Source organism: Haliotis rubra, unplaced genomic scaffold, assembly GCF_003918875.1.
Source record: "Haliotis rubra isolate DU_JTF1 unplaced genomic scaffold, ASM391887v1 Scf122, whole genome shotgun sequence".
NCBI lineage: Eukaryota > Metazoa > Mollusca > Gastropoda > Lepetellida > Haliotidae > Haliotis > Haliotis rubra.
The window spans coordinates 1,001,819-1,020,325 of NW_025765137.1; the positions used below are offsets into that span (position 1 = coordinate 1,001,819).

An 18,507-nucleotide genomic window follows, 5' to 3' on the forward strand; every position below is an offset into this window, starting at 1 on the left:
TTACGCCGTTTTTAGCAAGATCTGCTTGATGGCCTGGGGCTCCTTTCACGAAGCAACCTTTACTAAGGTTAACCTTAACTCCCATTCTTTAACATTGCACTAAGGTTACCTTATTGACTTACGATCACCTTAGTGCTTTGTGTAAAGAGGCCCAGGTCACCTAGCTTGATCTCCACATGCACCACACCAAACCTCTCAATTAAATGCCATTTGCCAAACGCACAGGTGAGTCGGAATGTCCACGATAACGATAAGGGGTGGTGGAGTTGTAAAGACGACCGAGAAAATATCAGTGGGACTCACCCCCTCCATTTTTGTAAGCCAGGTAGGGGAACCTCCAGACATTGCCCAGCCCCACGGACAGACCGATGCAGGACAGGACGAACTCCGCCTTGTTCCCCCACTGCCCCCTCTCCTCCTGGTCAGACGGCGTTTGGTTCCGTTCATCATTTTGACTCTGATAGGCGTCAGCTGATCGGGTGCTCACCTCCTGAAAAGGAAGGAATCTATGAATTACAGCTGCCGAATGGGCGGGTTAGCGCGAGTGAATGTTGTATAACACTGCAGGCACAATCATTTCAGTTATATCATAGCTGTTGATAATCGCATCTTGGCCACGCGAACCAGTGGTTGAAAACGTAAGCAACGACCAATACCACCCAGGCACTATGACACCATGTGTGCCACTCGATCAACATAAACCCTCGGTTATTCCGGACACTGCACAAACTGGATGATTACTAAATAGAAGATGCCAAAAAGAACCCTCAAGAGCTATTTTGCCGACATAAAGAATACACTAGTATAGGCAGAGTACATGTATGTATAGCAAATTAAAGAGGAGAGGACCACTGGAGATATTGTACTGCATTTTCAAACAGAGCAGTAACATCCGGGGCCCCTGCAGACCTGGGACAGCCGGCAGGATTGTTTACATGATTCCGACTCACACAGCTCATTAAGCAGATAATTCCACATTCGAGTAGTCTCATTTGTAAATGACTTAACCCGACCCTTGATGATTTAAACTTGTATCTCAGTAGTTATTTACTCACACAGGGATTAGGTGTGTGGTTATTAAATTCTTACTGTACTTTGAAATAATTACGTTAACAATTTTGAATACTTCAAAGCCATGTCCTTTAAGGGAAGTAAATGAAGAAAATTAGTGCATTAGTGCCATGTGGGAAGTGAGGTGTTAAAATCATCATATTAGGTTACGGGCTTGCTACAGACATTTGCTGTGATATCTTTGTTGCAGAAATGCCACATAAGGGGAATATGATGAGATGAGGGTCTTGTGAATAACTATCGTCCCCTTTCCCTTTTGCTAGTTGTTTTGTAGCCTGACTGCATATATCAACAAGGGGACTATCAAACGCCAGCATGTGGTCACACCAAGCAGGATTAGTCATCACAGGCTATATATTTCTGAAACAGTAAAGTTTTTCAGAGCGGTACGACCTATTGTCCTACGTCTCTGTGTAGGCCATTTTAATGTCCTCAAACCATCTTTTATTTCAGCTTCAGTGTGTTTAGGGCAGATACGTCGTTATCTGTTCCCATATACAAATGAGACAATGTGTTACCATCAGCGTAATTTTACAATGAGGACTCATCCAGCGAATATATATATTGAATTGAGAAGGACCTAAAATAGAGCCTTGCGGTACTCTCTTTATTATACTGAGCCTAGTTTTATACTAATTGGTGTTACATGTCACTGAGGTAGCTGCAGATGAGCGCTGTTGTCTTATCCGTAAGCCTACATTGTCCCCAGCTTCGCCAAGACAGATCATGTGGGAAGCAGTCAAATCCCTTTGACAGCCCTTTTATTGTGGGGGTGGCATATTCATATGAGGTTGTCAAGTACATCCCGCCAAACATCTACTAATCTTGGCAATGTCGCCATCTGTTTTATTGTTCATGGGTGTCTGCGTCTGTGTTGTTGACGTCAGAGGAGCAGAACTCAGCGATATGTCTATCATACCGCATAAAGACGTGTTTTGTTTGTTTGTTGTTTAACGTCGCACTCAGCAATATTCCAGCTATGTGACGCCGGTCTGTAAATAATCGAGTCTGGACCAGACATTCCAGTGATCAACAACATGAACATCGATCTACCTAACTGGGATACGATGAGACGTGTCAACCAAGTCAGCGACCCTGCCGTTAGTCACCTCTTACGACAAGCATGGGTTTCTGAAGACCAGTTCTAACCCGGATCTCACGGATTAAACAAAGATGGTAGTGAAGCTATGATGAACCTGATATACCGGTGATGAACGGCTTGGCGCAGGTGTTTGTGAATTGCCTCGAGCTAACGATTACGAAGGTTATCAGCGTAGTCAGATAAGATGATATGATCTTCATATTCGGGGTAGTTTGGTGGCGATTTCCGTGTGATTAATTACACATTAGATAGGAGAAAACTTAAAATCGACGCTTACTGGAGCGGTACCGTCCACCACAATGACGTCACTGTTATCCAGGGGCGGATACAGCCTTTTGAGAAAGGGTGTGTGTGTGCACACTCTTGAGAAAGGGGTGCGCACACTACATTTCCACCCGTTTTCGTGGGTCATTAAATATACTTTCAGGACAAAAGGGGTACGCACCCCTGCACACACACACACAAAAAAAAAACCTATGCAATATTAGTTCTTTAACCACATAGGATAATCTGTGGAATCGTTGTCAACCGGATTAACGAGAGTTGAATGCCGTGAAGAAACCTCCACTGTGAAGCGATCTCCACGTCTCCATGTGATCATGTATCACCATCGGTTAAATCTAATAGACGTATATTTCGTTCTTAAAGAACAGTTAAGCCACATTCAGCTCGACTTAATATAAAGTCACTGTCAGAAGATATTCAGTTCAGATTATTTACTTAAACGGATTCCTGTGGGCGGGCGTTAAAGATAAAAAAGCAATTAACATTGTATGAATGTCTCAATGAAAATCAGTCATGACACCGGGTGTTAGCACAACATATCACATTCGTTTTGTATCTTTAAGAATGGATTGCTCATTGGACAACATTTACGTTATTTGTGACAACATTTCTGTAGAATATAGCAAGTTTACAAGTGACTGGATTCCTGGGTGGTACGCCATTTTGACGATTGTTCAACCATACATTTCAACCCACGTTCAAATTCTTCTCCGCCCCTTTGAAGAAAGACGTCACATACTGAATCTATGTGAAGGAGTAATAAGAGTCACTCCGGTTGGTTTCTAATAGTTTAACCACAGGGCTTCCTCGTGTTGACACAAACATGGTATACACAATGACAAGTGGTTGTGCGCATGGTCCGTGTCCAGACAGTACATGTGTACTATGTTGCCTGCTCACTGTTGGGCTGTCGCACCTGCTTATGGCGGCCTCGTAATCCTACTGAAGAGCCCCCTTTTAGCATTTTTTTACAGATCTCTTATGAATAGGGAATGGGTTGTATCGCTTGCACCAACGTAAAAGTTTCATATACTGTTTCATACATATAGTATAAATCGTCACGCTGTTCCATATATGTTGTATAAATCGTCACAATGTTTCATATATGTTGTATAAATCGTCACACTGTTTCATAGTGTATAAATCGTCGCACTGTTTAATAGATATTGTATAAATCGTCATACTGTTTAATAGATATTGTATAAATCATCACTGTTTCATCGATGTTGCATAAATCGTCACACTTGTCATAATTTGAATGCGGGATTGTTGAGCTTTCAGTCATGCTTCTTTCATGTCAAAGTTGAATTGTAGTCTTCATGAAGTACATTTGTACGTTATTCCTCGGGACTGCACTCACAAAGCTATCTCAACACGAAGATCGCCGTCATTATACAACCTCCACACAGCACAATAGCAAGTGGAGTAGCCTCGCGCAAGGTTTAAAGACAAGGGTTCGATTCCTATATTAGTACAATTTGTGAAGTCACCTCTCTGGTATCCGCCCGTGTTACGATAAATGAGTGAGTTTATGTTTACGCCGCTTTTAGCAATATACCGGCGGGGGACACCAGAAATGAGCTTCACACATTGAACCCATATGGGGAATCGAACCCGGGTCTTCGGCGTGACGGGCGAACATTGTTACCACTAGGCTACCCCACTGACCTTGTTATGGTAGGACTTTAGCTAAGGGGAGGAAATTCCAACTCACTTATTCAGTCTTCCAAATTCGTTAATCAGTTGTGAAGCTTGTGGAACCGGGTCACAGAGTATCCAAATCTTTCTCACATATTGCTGAGCATTGATACGCATAACTCTTAGAAAAGAAAAAAGTGAGAGGGCTTCATTAAGTTGGATAACTTGTGCCCAATCCTTTTTTTCAATAAATAAAATATGTTCAAATCAAATCAAATCAACGAAAAGGTGACCTTTGCAGTCAAAAGAGCAGCCATTCTGATACACCCTGATAATGAATATAATGTCATGTGTACATCCTAACATAACGCATTGCATGGAATGCACGTTCAGCATGTATTCCTTCGATAATTGTCTGCAGAACATGTCTCGCGCCATCAGTTTACAACACGTGATCAAATTCCAATCTTTTATTGGACGAGCCTCTTCAACAGCTCCGCACCTAACAATTAACATATATTGATATATTTAACAAAAAGGTCCATTTACTCGTGGACCATTTTATTAGGAGTTTAAGAGTTCACTACTGAATTGGGTCTGACGTTGAGATATTTCTGTGTTTCACGAATAAATATGGAAGATTGCCATAAGTGGCTGGGATTTTGAAACAGAATATTCATCGGACACTATTGCATGATGCACCAATGAAAAAATCAGTAATTGTAAAATATGAACAAGTGAGTGAAAATATATACAACAAAAAGATTGGATAACATACCATCGTCATCTTCTGTCTCATCGTGACGGCGTCATACATTAGTCAGGGAGTAGCGGATAGTAAACTGGGGACAGACTTCACGGACAATCCCCACAGTGACAAACATGTGTTTGACAACTCGTAGTCAGTGTTAGGACTGACATACCATTAATTCCTGTGCCTGTTCCCGACTGGCGTTCTCGGTACGTCATCTTCCGTGTTCTATGCAAATTTATGTTTATTTTAGTTTACTTTTGTAGTCTTTGTTTAGCGATTGACCCAGTGTAGTGTTTTGTATTTAGCGAGGGCTTGGGACGTTTAATTTTGGGTTCAGCTTTGAGATGTATGTTAAGAGGTCGGTTTTCGAACTGATGATAGAATTTGCAGGCACGGAACGTTAATCGCTGCTTCATTATAAAATTAACGAGTACAGTTGGGTTATTTTGGGTTTTTTAAAAAAGAAAATTTTAGAAATTATCCTTAACAAAAAAGCTGAAATTCAAAAATATATTCACTTCAAAAGCTAAAAATGTATACACTTTAAAACTGGATTTTGATTCGTTTACATGCGTTTTAAGTACGTTACTAGCCTGAAAACGTTAAGTACGTTACTAGTCGCTGAAATAACGACAAATATGATCCAAACCACGATCCCTATGAAGTTCCTCACGTTTGAAAACTGTTTGCCACATATTTCATTTTTGCACCATCAGGCATGGGCGAATGATTTCATTTTCCCGGTAGTATATAAAATGGCAAACACACGCACACACGTAGCACGCAAGTTCCGTGGATTTGACCAGGAACGTCAACATCATAGACCATGTAACAAATCGGCCACCATTTTGAAGACCACAGTTACCTCCCCGTGGTTGGACCAGGAAGAACAATAAGTGCATGAATTGCCTTGTCCAAATGGGCTGTTCAGGCTGTGGCAAGATGTGTAGAGTGACTTGTGATAGCTCACATGAAAGATCAAACACTGTACATCATTTATCCACATGGTATTGACCCCAAGTTCAAGGCTGTTTTTGTGTTTAAAACATTTAAGTCACAATCAAGACACTTTTTAAAAACATTTACGTTGTTTTGTTTCAAAGCACCAGGTGTGTACTTTCTTTTGGTACAGCAATATCACGGCGGGGACACGTGAAATGGGCTGTGCACATTGTAACCATGTGGGAAATTGACCTCGGGCCTTCAGCGTGACGAGCGAACGCTTTAACCACTAGGCTGTCCCATCGCCCCCTTTCATATTTCACCTTTCCGGGGCTTAACTAATGGTCAGACGTTCTATCTACGAGAAAGCAGCATAGTGAGTTTAGTATTACGTTGCTTGTAGCAATATTCCAGCAATATCACCGCGGGGGACACCACAAATGGGCTTCACACGTTGTGCCCAAGTGGGGAATCGAACCCGGGCCTTCGGCGTCACGAGCGAACGCTTTAACCATTAGGCTACCCTACCGCCCCGAAAGCAACATAGACCATTGCTGATCTAAACTACATTGTCTCTGTGTAGGGCAAAAGATGGAGTACTTACTGATAGGAATTTAGTATTAATGGGAAGATAGGTACTCTGGGGTTTAGGGATGATTCGTTATGGTGCGGCTGAATCAGTGCTAACAAGCGTAAACCCTCACTCACTCTCTCTATCTCTTGATTACCGCATCCATCAACTGAACGATCTTTGATTAAACTTGTTTTTTACATATACTGATGCATGTCTATACGCTGTACGTACACTATCCACAGAGAACAGGTTCTATATGTTATATTGAAACGTGTACGTATATGAGACGATATATATACTACCTACCCATCAAATGTTTAGACTCACTTATAGCACTCACTATATGTTATGCATATATGTGTGGTTACATCGAAGATGAATTTCTCCACTAACTTGGGGGAACCAACTGCAAACTTTATGCAGATGAATCACACGAGGAATATTGCATTAAATTGCTAAAAATTATGTGCAAATATCGTGCATGTGAACAGCTGTGTTGTGGTGTAAAATTTTGCTACAAATTCACCAATTTTCACTCAGTTTCATCATTTTTTTAACCCACGACAATAATCTTTTCAACGTTACGAATTTGTTTTACAATGCATCAGTTCATGTGTAAACAGTACCTTTAAACAGTATGGACAATTTTGCAAAATCCAGTTTAGAAGAGTTGACTTAAGTAAGTGGCTGCATTTACACCAGTGAGTCTAAAATTTTGATGGGGAGTATATGTTGGTGTAAAGGCTCTGAAAAGGTCATTTACAGCTGCAGACCGTGCAAAAGAATTATATCAAAGTTGCAAAACTACTTTGTTGCAACATGTCTAGACTTAGAAGTAGAAAGAAATAGTTACAAATCTGGTTTTGAAACTGGAGCTTGAAGCTATTTAATCATCACACAAAAGTCGGAATATCAAATGGGGTGTCCTTCACGCCCAACGGGTCACGTGGATACCCATGGCAACAGATATGTTAAACCAGCGGTCCCATTGTAACTCCACTACGCCCATGCAACCACAGTCTCCTTCATGTTATATTGTCGCTCGGCGTCTGATACTGTCAAGTGACAGAACGTCAAGGTGAGAGGGTGGTGGGGGAACCTCGTCGATAAAGCGTTCGCTCGTCACGCCGAAGACCCGGGTTCAGTTCCCCACATGGGTACAACGTGTGAAGCCCATTTCTGGTGTCCTCCGCCATGAACAGCATGAGCATCGCTCTAAGCAATTGGGAACCGGTGACATGTGTCAACGAAGTCTGACTACCCGATCCCGTTCATCCGCTCTTACAAGCATGGGTTGCTGAAGACCAAATCTAACCATGATCTTCACGGGTCCGAGGTGATAACAATAAGCCTCAGGGCTGCAATGTCCACTGGTGAGTGAGTGAGTTTACTTTTACGCCTTCAGCAATATTCCAGCAATATCACGGCGGGGGACACCAGAAATGGGCTTCACACATTGTACCCATGTGGGGAATCGAACCCGGGTCTTCGGCGTGACGAGCGAACGCTTCAACCACAATGCTACCCCACCACCCCTGCCAACTGGTGGCACCCCCACTCACTTCACGTGAATCACTGAGTAAAGGGTTGTTCCTGAACACAGCAGCCATTTCTCGACTCCCACCACAATAATCAGGGATTAACCTTGACCTACAAAAACAGGGATCCCGACAACCCTCAGTTACTAACTTCAAGGGTCCTTACAAGAAATATGCGGGTATAGTGCGCTGAATCCTACAATTTAGTAACTATTTTAATTTCAGGGGCCTTATGGTTCCTGTCAAGAATGAAGTACAAAGATTATTATACTCATCCCAGTATACATTTTTCCTTCGTTCATTGTGTTTGTTTGTACGCATTAGACTTAAAACGTGTAAAACCTGAGTAAGATAGTACTATGAGTCAGCGATAGCCGGAAACACCCTATATTTGCGACACATGTGTACGGTGTATTTGCTGTTAAATGTATATAATTTACTGTGTCGTTTGAATACAGTCCTCCATCAAGCTCAGGATTGCCCAATGGCTGTCTGCTGAGGTCATCGACGCACGGAGGTTGATCCCCTGTCTGTATATTTGGTTTCATACTAGGATCTTACAAACTGCATGTAACTATAAAACTGTCTTTGATAGACTCGTGGGTTATAGGTTCAATTTGTATACTAATGATATGATGCTGGTGTTATCCCACGTGCATAATCCCATATCATTGTGAGGTGAAGGTGAGGTGAATTTGGGTTTAACGTTAATGTATTAATGTCCGCGTGAGAAGATTTCGCTTATATGACGACGTGCATGCGTGTGTATGTGTGGCTGCTTGTACTAGCCGTGACTTAAGCTGGTTTTATAGTGCTAGATCAGTGAGATACCATGCCGCAGTGAAGCATGAATACTCCACTCAGACACATTATACTGACTCCGAACCGACCAGTCCTTGTTGTTCCCATTTATGACGAGCGCCAGGCAGGGACCAATAAGTACCACATTTTAACGAACCCGCGACCTGCAGCTCTCTGGGCGGACGCTGTAACCACTACACCACGGAGGCGGTCCAATCATTGGGAGGATTTAATACTTAAAGGTTTAAAAGCAGAGTCATGACCATCAGAAAGATAGGATAAAGTGAGGTGACATAACAGCCTATCTGAATCGTAATTCCAATAACATTTGTTTGACTAGATGCACAAGTACATGATCGTTTATAGTGTATAAGTGATTAGTGCGGTCGATTACGACTCCATTGTGATTCCTGGTTCGAATCCCAACAGTGGTTTCCTTCCATGACCTGAATGATGAATTGACTCCGATGAGCTAAGGACCACCCACATCCCCATCCACTCCCCCTCTACCTACCCCTGCGTAGCTCCCAATACCCCACCTCTCCCCATCCCTGCGTACCCACCAAACTTCACGTCACTCACCCGCCAACCTTAACAACACACAACCAGACTTCATCTCTGCCCCCACCCTCAATCCACCCCCATTCTCTGGGACGATGCCACCCACATCTCACCTCTGTCCCACCATTACCCCAAGTCCTCTAATCCGTTACCGCCGACCCCAACCCATCACCACCACCTTCCCCTGCAGGGTCGCTAATAACATAATGTCAGAATGGTTGAATGAAGGCGTACAAAGCACTCTTCGCCTTTAGGGGAGATTTCTTATGCTTGTGGAAAAGAGTTTCATGGCTTTTATTGTCATCTTGAGAGGCACACGGACGCGAGTTGTGTAGAACATCTGACACGAATCCAATGGGGAATGTGACCACTGGAAGAATGTTATTGTCACAAAGATATTTCACTACAGTGGCAAAGTAATAAAAGATAGGGACAGACATTCGAGTGAACCTACCCCTCGTTAACCTTGCTCTCTGCTCAAAACATATTGTCACCTTCATAACACATATCTTGCTTCGATCGAGAAAGGAATGGTGGCGAAATCGTTTTTTAAACATATTCGACATTCCCTTAGACGATATAGATCTTCACGAGTGAATGACGGAGTGACGTACAAGCCCTTAAGTAATATTCAATCAGCAAGACATTTCATTTCGAAGAATATTCGAGCTTGGGTATTTTCCTGTGTGGACATTTAAAGTTTAAAGAGCATTTTGTGCTGGCAACACATGGTTACCGATGCTATTACGTCATTGTTCAATCACTAATTAAAAGAGCAGGATAATGAGCAAGTTTTTAAAGCTAATAAAGTGGTACGCTATTGAGAGTACTTCGTCCAATCCGTAGTTGACGAGCAGAGAATACATATCAAGGTCAACCATAACGCTGATATTGAACGTTTCTAGGCCATAAATCGTTTAAAAACGACATTTTGTTGAAATGAAGTTAGTTTTATTGTTTTAAGTCTGATACTAAACCAATACTTTGGGATATAATTGTTAAGTATGTAATGAGTAGATAAAGGAATATCCTAAAACTTACATGTGAAGGTAATTACTGATATACAGGCACCGGTGACGTCAAAACGTCTAAACATTTCTATCTTAACAATAATCATCAAATGCCGGAGATAGGCACAAGTGCAACATTTTCTTTTCGAAACGCATAAAACAAAACCTAAATCCTTTTTTAGAATAACGTCTGTTTTTGCAAAAACAATTTGCAAATGTTTGCATTCATAGAGCGTGTTTTACATTCATTATAGTTGAAAAATTTAGCTCGTAAGATTGAACCCATTTTTGCTTCAAAAGCATCACATTCAAACTATTAAAAATGAAAATAATCCTTCATTATGCCCATTAATGCCAGGATATATTAAAAACAACATTGGAAACATTATTTATAAATGCATGAAATGTTTTACCTTCATTTTTCCACATCAAAACGGAAACCCTCTCGGATGAAAAACAGCTGGAACCGCGCCTCACCGCCTCGCGGATACAAAAAGAACCCGTTTAGGTCACTGATCTCGTCCCCCAGTTTTTCCGGGGCAGCCCTGCACGCTCTGTCGGTTCTATTCAATTCGTGCCCACGTGAAGAGTGCCTGGTCACATCCATAAAAAGCTAGGTCGATTTTTTTTTACCGATAATTTCAGCCGCAACCGTCATTATATATTTTGACGAGTACTTTTGGGTTGTGCACGCTCAACTGGAATGTTGCGCTTTTCGGGGATTATGCCCAAGGTGTCCGTTAAACGGCATGACAACTCAGGAATCATACCGGGTATTTATAGATTCGGGAGCTTTATCAATGATAAATATGAATATAATAAACACGAGTCGCTAAAATATGTCCTGCGAAAAGCAGCAAAATTGGAGATGTGGCGTTAAGCAATATACACTCGCTCACTGCTACAAAATATAGTATTACTTATTCCACCAAAAGAGGGGTAGCCTAGTGGTTAACGCGTTTTCTCGTCACGCCGAAGACCCGGTTCGAATCTCCACATGGGTACAATGTGTGAAGCCCATTTCTGGTGTCCCTTGCCGTGATATTGCTGGAATATTGCTGAAGGCGGCGTAAAACTAAACTCACTCTCTATCTATTCAGAAGAGTGTACACTACAAGCGACGTAAAACCCAACTCACTCACTATTCCACCACTGGAACTCAATTGGTGGTATATATTTTGAACACAATGACCAAATGATAGCTGACTATACAGCATAACTGACTGCATCTTGGTGAACATGTTGGTAAAATAGCAGTTATATTTTAGGTTGTATCCACGTTTCCAAGGACACGAATAGAATTGCCCCGGTGTTAAGGGTTTCATGTTGATTTCACTGTCGGGTCACTGAAGTTTTAGGTCCATGGCTTGATTCCCTGGTTAGTTTGCAGGCAACCATGGCGGGAGGACTGTTGGCGGCGTCACGCAACAAACCCATGATATAATGTGTGCAGCTTGTGTGAATGACGATGCTTCAGTGGATATGCTAACCGCTTTTGTGAACAATTGGAGTGATCACTGGTTTTCAGTGTTATATTTAGCGATAGTTTTGATTTAAACGCCCACTGGAGTCTCTTTTGGAGGATAATCGAGACTGGACATTCTCTGGCGATGACTTTGTATATTTAACATACAAACAAGCAAACAAATCATATTATATATTTCGTCGTGGTAAGATAGCACCCAGTCAACCAAAAAACTGAGCCGGTCCATCCGTATCTCCTAAGTCGACCTCTCACAAGCACGGGGTACCGGAGACATTCTCATGAACTCAACTTGTCCATGGCATAAATTAAATTAACTTAAATTAACTTAAATTAACTTAATAAAATTAAATTAATTTTTTTATGTACTCCACTGTACGCCCATGGTACATTATCTGGTACAGTATACCCCGGAGTCCATTTGTACATTATACCACTGTGTACCAGTGAAGTTCATAATAATATAACTTCCTTGATATGGATTACAAGACAAATAAAGGTAACTATATTTCTTTTGAATGCTTCATTTGGAGCAGGAGCGGTGAGGTAGCCTAGTGGTTAAAGCGTTTTCTCGTCACGCAGAAGACCCGGTTCGAATCTCCACATGGGTACAATGTGTGAAGCCCATTTCTGGTGTCCCTTGCCGTGATATTGCTGGAATATTGCTGAAGGCGGCGTAAAACTAAACTCACTCTCTATCTATTCAGAAGAGTGTACACTACAAGCGACGTAAAACCCAACTCACTCACTATTCCACCACTGGAACTCAATTGGTGGTATATATTTTGAACACAATGACCAAATGATAGCTGACTATACAGCATAACTGACTGCATCTTGGTGAACATGTTGGTAAAATAGCAGTTATATTTTAGGTTGTATCCACGTTTCCAAGGACACGAATAGAATTGCCCCGGTGTTAAGGGTTTCATGTTGATTTCACTGTCGGGTCACTGAAGTTTTAGGTCCATGGCTTGATTCCCTGGTTAGTTTGCAGGCAACCATGGCGGAGGACTGTTGGCGGCGTCACGCAACAAACCCATGATATAATGTGTGCAGCTTGTGTGAATGACGATGCTTCAGTGGATATGCTAACCGCTTTTGTGAACAATTGGAGTGATCACTGGTTTTCAGTGTTATATTTAGCGATAGTTTTGATTTAAACGCCCACTGGAGTCTCTTTTGGAGGATAATCGAGACTGGACATTCTCTGGCGATGACTTTGTATATTTAACATACAAACAAGCAAACAAATCATATTATATATTTCGTCGTGGTAAGATAGCACCCAGTCAACCAAAAAACTGAGCCGGTCCATCCGTATCTCCTAAGTCGACCTCTCACAAGCACGGGGTACCGGAGACATTCTCATGAACTCAACTTGTCCATGGCATAAATTAAATTAACTTAAATTAACTTAAATTAACTTAATAAAATTAAATTAATTTTTTTATGTACTCCACTGTACGCCCATGGTACATTAGCTGGTACAGTATACCCCGGAGTCCATTTGTACATTATACCACTGTGTACCAGTGAAGTTCATAATAATATAACTTCCTTGATATGGATTACAAGACAAATAAAGGTAACTATATTTCTTTTGAATGCTTCATTTGGAGCAGGAGCGGTGAGGTAGCCTAGTGGTTAAAGCGTTCGCTCGTCACGCAGAAGACCCGGGTTCGATTCCCCACATGGGTACAACGTGTGAACCCCATTTCTGTCGTCCCCCGCCGTGATACTGCTGGAATATTGCTGAAGGCGGCGTAAAACTAAACTCACTCTCTCTCTATTCAGAAGAGTGTACACTATGCATGTACTTGTTGTTGTGTGTGTTGTGTGAAGCATGCTGAATGTTAGCTCATTGACAAATAAATATGCAAGCTGATCCGACCCACCCGACATTGTATTGTTGCATTAAACACTGCATGAGATACGCACATTATCAATTCATATGAATATTTCGATTTCATTTTCAATGCGGCACAAACATGCAGGAACAGCCCTGCACGCTCTGTCGGTTCTATTCAATTCGTGCCCACGTGAAGAGTGCCTGGTCACATCCATAAAAAGCTAACTCGATTTACCGATAATTTCAGCCGCAGCCGTCATTATATATTTTGACGAGTACTTTTGGGTTATGCACGCTCAACTGGAATGTTGCTCTTTTCGGGGATTATGCCCAAGGTGTCCCGTTATACGGCATGACAACTCAGGAATCATACGGGTATTTATAGATTCGGGAGCTTTATTAATGATAAATATGAATATAATAAACACAAGTCGCTAAAATATGTCCTGCGAAAAGCAGCAAAATTGGAGATGCGGATCTTTTGTGTAGTAAGGACATAAATCTAAACAGGTTGGGATGACATTTCCAAAATTTCCTTGAGCATGCACTAGTGCGTGGATATGTGCGCTATATAAATATCCTATAATATGTCTTAACAAACACGCTTATAACCAATAACGACGGATGTACGAAAACATTCGGTCAATGTCACCTTATGCATACTTTAGTCGAAATGAGTATAACGAACTGAATGGAAGGTCACTTTGAGTTCGTTATAACCTAGTTTACAGTATTCACAGAGCGTTAGCCATGTTGAATGACAGTGCAGTGGTGTCATTTCCAGTTGAAGGTAATATAACACATCACATCAGATGTGGTGAACTTATATCCGTTTCCTTAATTGCCAATGTACGTATGTACAATGTGTCGGTAAGTGACGGACAGTGGCGGTTTATCTGAACTCCTTAGTGAAGGCTCGGGTTGGCTAGGAGACAAACCACTTTCGATATGGTCATTTTTCTCTGAACAGTTTCTCTTACAAGCTGCCTTTACAATGAGGTTAAATTCAGTCTGAATTAATATTATAAACCGAGGTGCGTTATCTCGATACATAATTCTGGAATCCCAGTTGTGTCGATCGATGTTCATGGTGTCGATCACTGGATTGTCTGGTCCAGACTAGTTTATTTACAAGACACCGCTGAGAGTCAGACAACTAACCAAAAAACCAACCAACCAACCATACAGCAACAGTAACAACCAGCCATCCAACCAACCAACCATCCAACCAATTAGTAGATAATTATAAGTTCTGTGAGCTACAGGGAAACCATCCAACACAATATTACCTGAATTCAATATTTATTATTTTAAATAAGGCTTTACGGAAATATGTTTCTTCAACAATGCATAAAGAAACATATCACCACTACATATTATTACAGGCAAATCATGTTGAGGGTTACGTTTGCTCTACAAATACATATTGATATAAAGATTTATGACTCCCTGGTTGACCTAATAAACCCTAAAAAAACATGTGTAAAGAAGAGGCTTATCTTTGATGCCCATTGGTATTTCAATTGATATATGCCTGATATAAAATTTCTTTACTTTTTAAGGTACCAGGAGGGGTCTGGTTTCTTAACAATTGTCACCAATATTTGAAACGATTAACCGCCAAGACTTGAAGTGGATATCAAGGGGTAACATCATTCACCCAATATGTAACAGACATCACCTGGCGTGGAAGATTTGACCTCTGAGACTCTTACAGCAAGGGTTTGTGTAGGTCTTTAATATTATCCGACACCAACACATACAAAATGGGAACAACCTTTGCATGTAAAGAGTTAAAGGAATATGCTCGTACATCCCAAGTGACTTCGAGATAGAAATATAACAATATCATTTTAGCCTGATCTTCCGATTTATTACAATGTTTTGACAAATGCACCTACTTATAAGATGACACAGAAATAATGATCAGATGACACTCTCATTTGGGTTAAGACCATACTAAATATCTCATATCTTTTTATCTCATATCTGAAAAGAATCCTTAGTTTACATCCTTAAAGACAACAGCTATCGTCTTACTAGGGTTACTACGTCAAATTATTGTTATTTGAAAGCTCATGCCGAGAGCCAACTATGTTATATAGAGACGACTCGAAGTGGTGTTCAACAACTCTGTGAATAATACACATTCGTCACAGTCCACTGGCCCCGACATATTCTGGCTCTGCAAGCATCCAGCCTCGGGTGGGTGACTATCGCACACACATTAGAGACTTTGTGATGATCTAAACAGGAGTGAATGTCACCTCTGCCCGGGCATCACAACATGGGATGAAGATAAGATATTTGAATTTTATAACATTTAACATTTATCGCAGTTTGAACGTTAGAATATTACTGGAACGCCAGGGGCTGGCATATGATATCTGATAAAGGACCAGGTCTGTTTGATACAAGAGGATATGAAACTTACATGTGTTACATCAATAATTTGTGTGGATTACAGTCTCTTCATTTACATTGTTCCAATAGTGACAATATATATGTCACTCGTGGCTGTAGAGTGAGTGAGTGAGTTTTACGCCGCTATTAGCAATATTCCAACAATATCACGACGGGGGACACCAGAAATAGGCTTCACACACTGTACCCATGAGGGGAATCAAACCCAGGTCTTCGGCGTGACGAACGAATGCTTTAACCACTAGGGTTACCCCACAGCTCTCGTGTCTGAAGAAGCTACCAATCGCGGATCAAAGTTGAATTATAATATTTACCAGAGTGAAACGCATATCAAAGTTATATCAAAATGTATACTGTCCTATTTTAGCATAACCTGTACGTGTTATAGTGTTTACAATAATTTTAATAACCTGAATATTCCAGGTCACTGAGACTAGGTTACCTTGCCTGGTTACTTCACTAACTGCTTGTCTCCACGCCCTGATGGATCTTTGACATCACTGGTTTGCCTGGTTTATATAGGTGATGATGGTGATAGGGACGGGGATGGGGATGGGAATGAGGATTGGGATGGGGATGGGGGGGATGGGGATGGGGGATGGGGATGGGGATGGGCATGATGATGGGGATGAGGATGGAGATGGGGTGAGGATGGTGATGGGTTGGGGATGGGGATGGGATGGGATGGGGATGAGGACGTGGGTGGGATGGGGATGGGATGGGGATGATGGGATGGGGATGAGGATGGGCAGATGATGGTGAGGATGGAGATGGGTTGGGGATGGGATGGGGATGGGGATGAGGATGGGGTGGGATGGGGATGGGATTGGGATGGGGATGGGGATGGGCATGATGGGGGATGAAGATGGAGATGGGGTGAGGATGGTGATGGGTTGGGGATGGGGAGTAAGGATGGGGATGGGGATGGGTGGGGAAGAGGATGGGGATTGGGGTGAGGATGGAGATAGTGTTGGGGATTAGGATGGAGATGGGGTGAGGATGGAGATGGGGTGAGGATGGGGATTGGGGTGAGGGATGGGGATGGGTGGGATGGGGATGGGGATGGGGTGGGGTGGGGGTGAAGATGGGGATGGGGGGAGGATGAGGATAATGCTGGTGGTGGTTGTCCTGCCGCTGATGATGATGAGGGAGTGATCAACGCGGAGGCCCTTTATGACAGAATACTGAGCACTTTTGCACTCATGTATTTGGTCTTTGAATGGCATTTGATGAAGGATTATAGACTCCGAAACGTCACGTTCCTCATGATAAAGAAGTTGACATCCATAAAATTCTCTTACTCGTATATTTGTCTAATGATTCCCTCGGGAAACGAGTCAAAGGTCATGATGAAATAAAGGCATGCCAGAGCCAAGTATAAGGACATAATCTCTATGTCATTGTTGAATGTTGATGGTTCAGTCCTCTTAAACGGTACAGAAATAAGTGTCAGTCAAGTGACGTGGCATCTCAGATCTCCACAGGCGACATTCTGGTTTGGCTGGATCCTTTTATTGCGTTTCTCGCCAAGTTTGCGACCCAGAAAATGATAATTATAGAATTCTTTGGAACAGACCTAGGTTTAGCCTCAGGCGTATCCTTACCAAGAAACCTGACCTTGTCATATTGATAAATCAGTGAAATCATATATACCATCGAATTTCTTGTCCATTTTGACACAAAAAAGAATGACAAGATTCTGGAAAAACATTAGAGACGAAAAGAGGTCACCCTGTCTCACAGTTTACGGTTGCTACTTTAAACACTTCACAATAAATGTTATTGCTACATGGTTTAAGCTTTTCTTAGTCAATAACATCAACAATGCGTCTGTACGTTTTGGATTATGCGTTTTGCATTTAATATATGACTCATCACTTTCCTTTGAGGACACACGTAATGTGAACCGGTCGTTTTGTAAAGTGCAATTTGATTGAAGTATTTTTCTTAGTCTATTCAAACCCCATACATGAACATTTTCGTACGCAAGTCGAGGTAAACGCTGAGAAAATACAAAAGATGTTGTAATGTGTTGTTGTACATTGATAGAAATAGCCTATACAGAAATCCAACCAGCGATATCTCCCTCGAGTTTAAGTGTATGTTAATTACGTCATGCATGACACACTATTCTTACATAATGTGCAGTCTCCGTGGCCTAGTGGGGAGCATCGACCAGAGAGCTGTACATGGTGGTTCGAACCCTGGTCGCGTCATACCAAAAGGCAGAGGGAACTTGTTACCATGCCCAGTGCTAGTATAAAACTAGGACTGATTGGCGTGGTGTCAGTACACCGTGCCTGAGGTTGGCATCCGTGTTAACCAGCGGGCTCGTGTCGCAGAGGCTTGCACTAAAAATCCGATTAGGAGAAGAAGACAAATACACATGCGTGCGCGCGCGCACGCACGCACACACACACACACACACACCGCGTGGATCCATAAGTGCTACATCTAACGCAGTGTGAAACA

General features: G+C 42.0%; 2 protein-coding genes across 3 annotated transcripts in view; both read right to left on the bottom strand.

Moving 5' to 3' along the window:
* Nucleotides 1–18,507, bottom strand: part of LOC124265875 (sodium- and chloride-dependent glycine transporter 2-like) — a 50,014-nt gene that overhangs the window by 16,280 nt on the left and 15,227 nt on the right. For both annotated transcript variants that reach the window (XM_046700728.1, XM_046700727.1), the window contains exon 2: nucleotides 304–490. The gene's annotated coding sequence lies outside the window, so the exon portion shown is untranslated. The remainder of the gene's footprint in view (nucleotides 1–303; nucleotides 491–18,507) is intronic.
* On the bottom strand, nucleotides 290–16,886 carry LOC124265900 (vegetative cell wall protein gp1-like). Its single transcript, XM_046700753.1, has 2 exons — nucleotides 16,545–16,886; nucleotides 290–490 (listed from the first exon to the last, which is right to left on the bottom strand). The coding sequence occupies exons 1-2, from the start codon at nucleotides 16,884–16,886 to the stop codon at nucleotides 290–292; spliced, it is 543 nt and encodes a 180-aa protein (XP_046556709.1).

What these genes read in the sequence shown, in the direction of transcription:
- LOC124265900 (XM_046700753.1), bottom strand. Translation starts at nt 16,886, where the DNA reads ATGCCCATCCCCATCCCCATCCCAATCCCATCCCCATCCCACCCCATC. An exon ending in TCATCACCTATATAAACCAG is followed by an intron (nt 491 to 16,544) that starts GCAAACCAGTGA and finishes CTTCCTTTTCAG; the next exon opens with GAGGTGAGCACCCGATCAGC.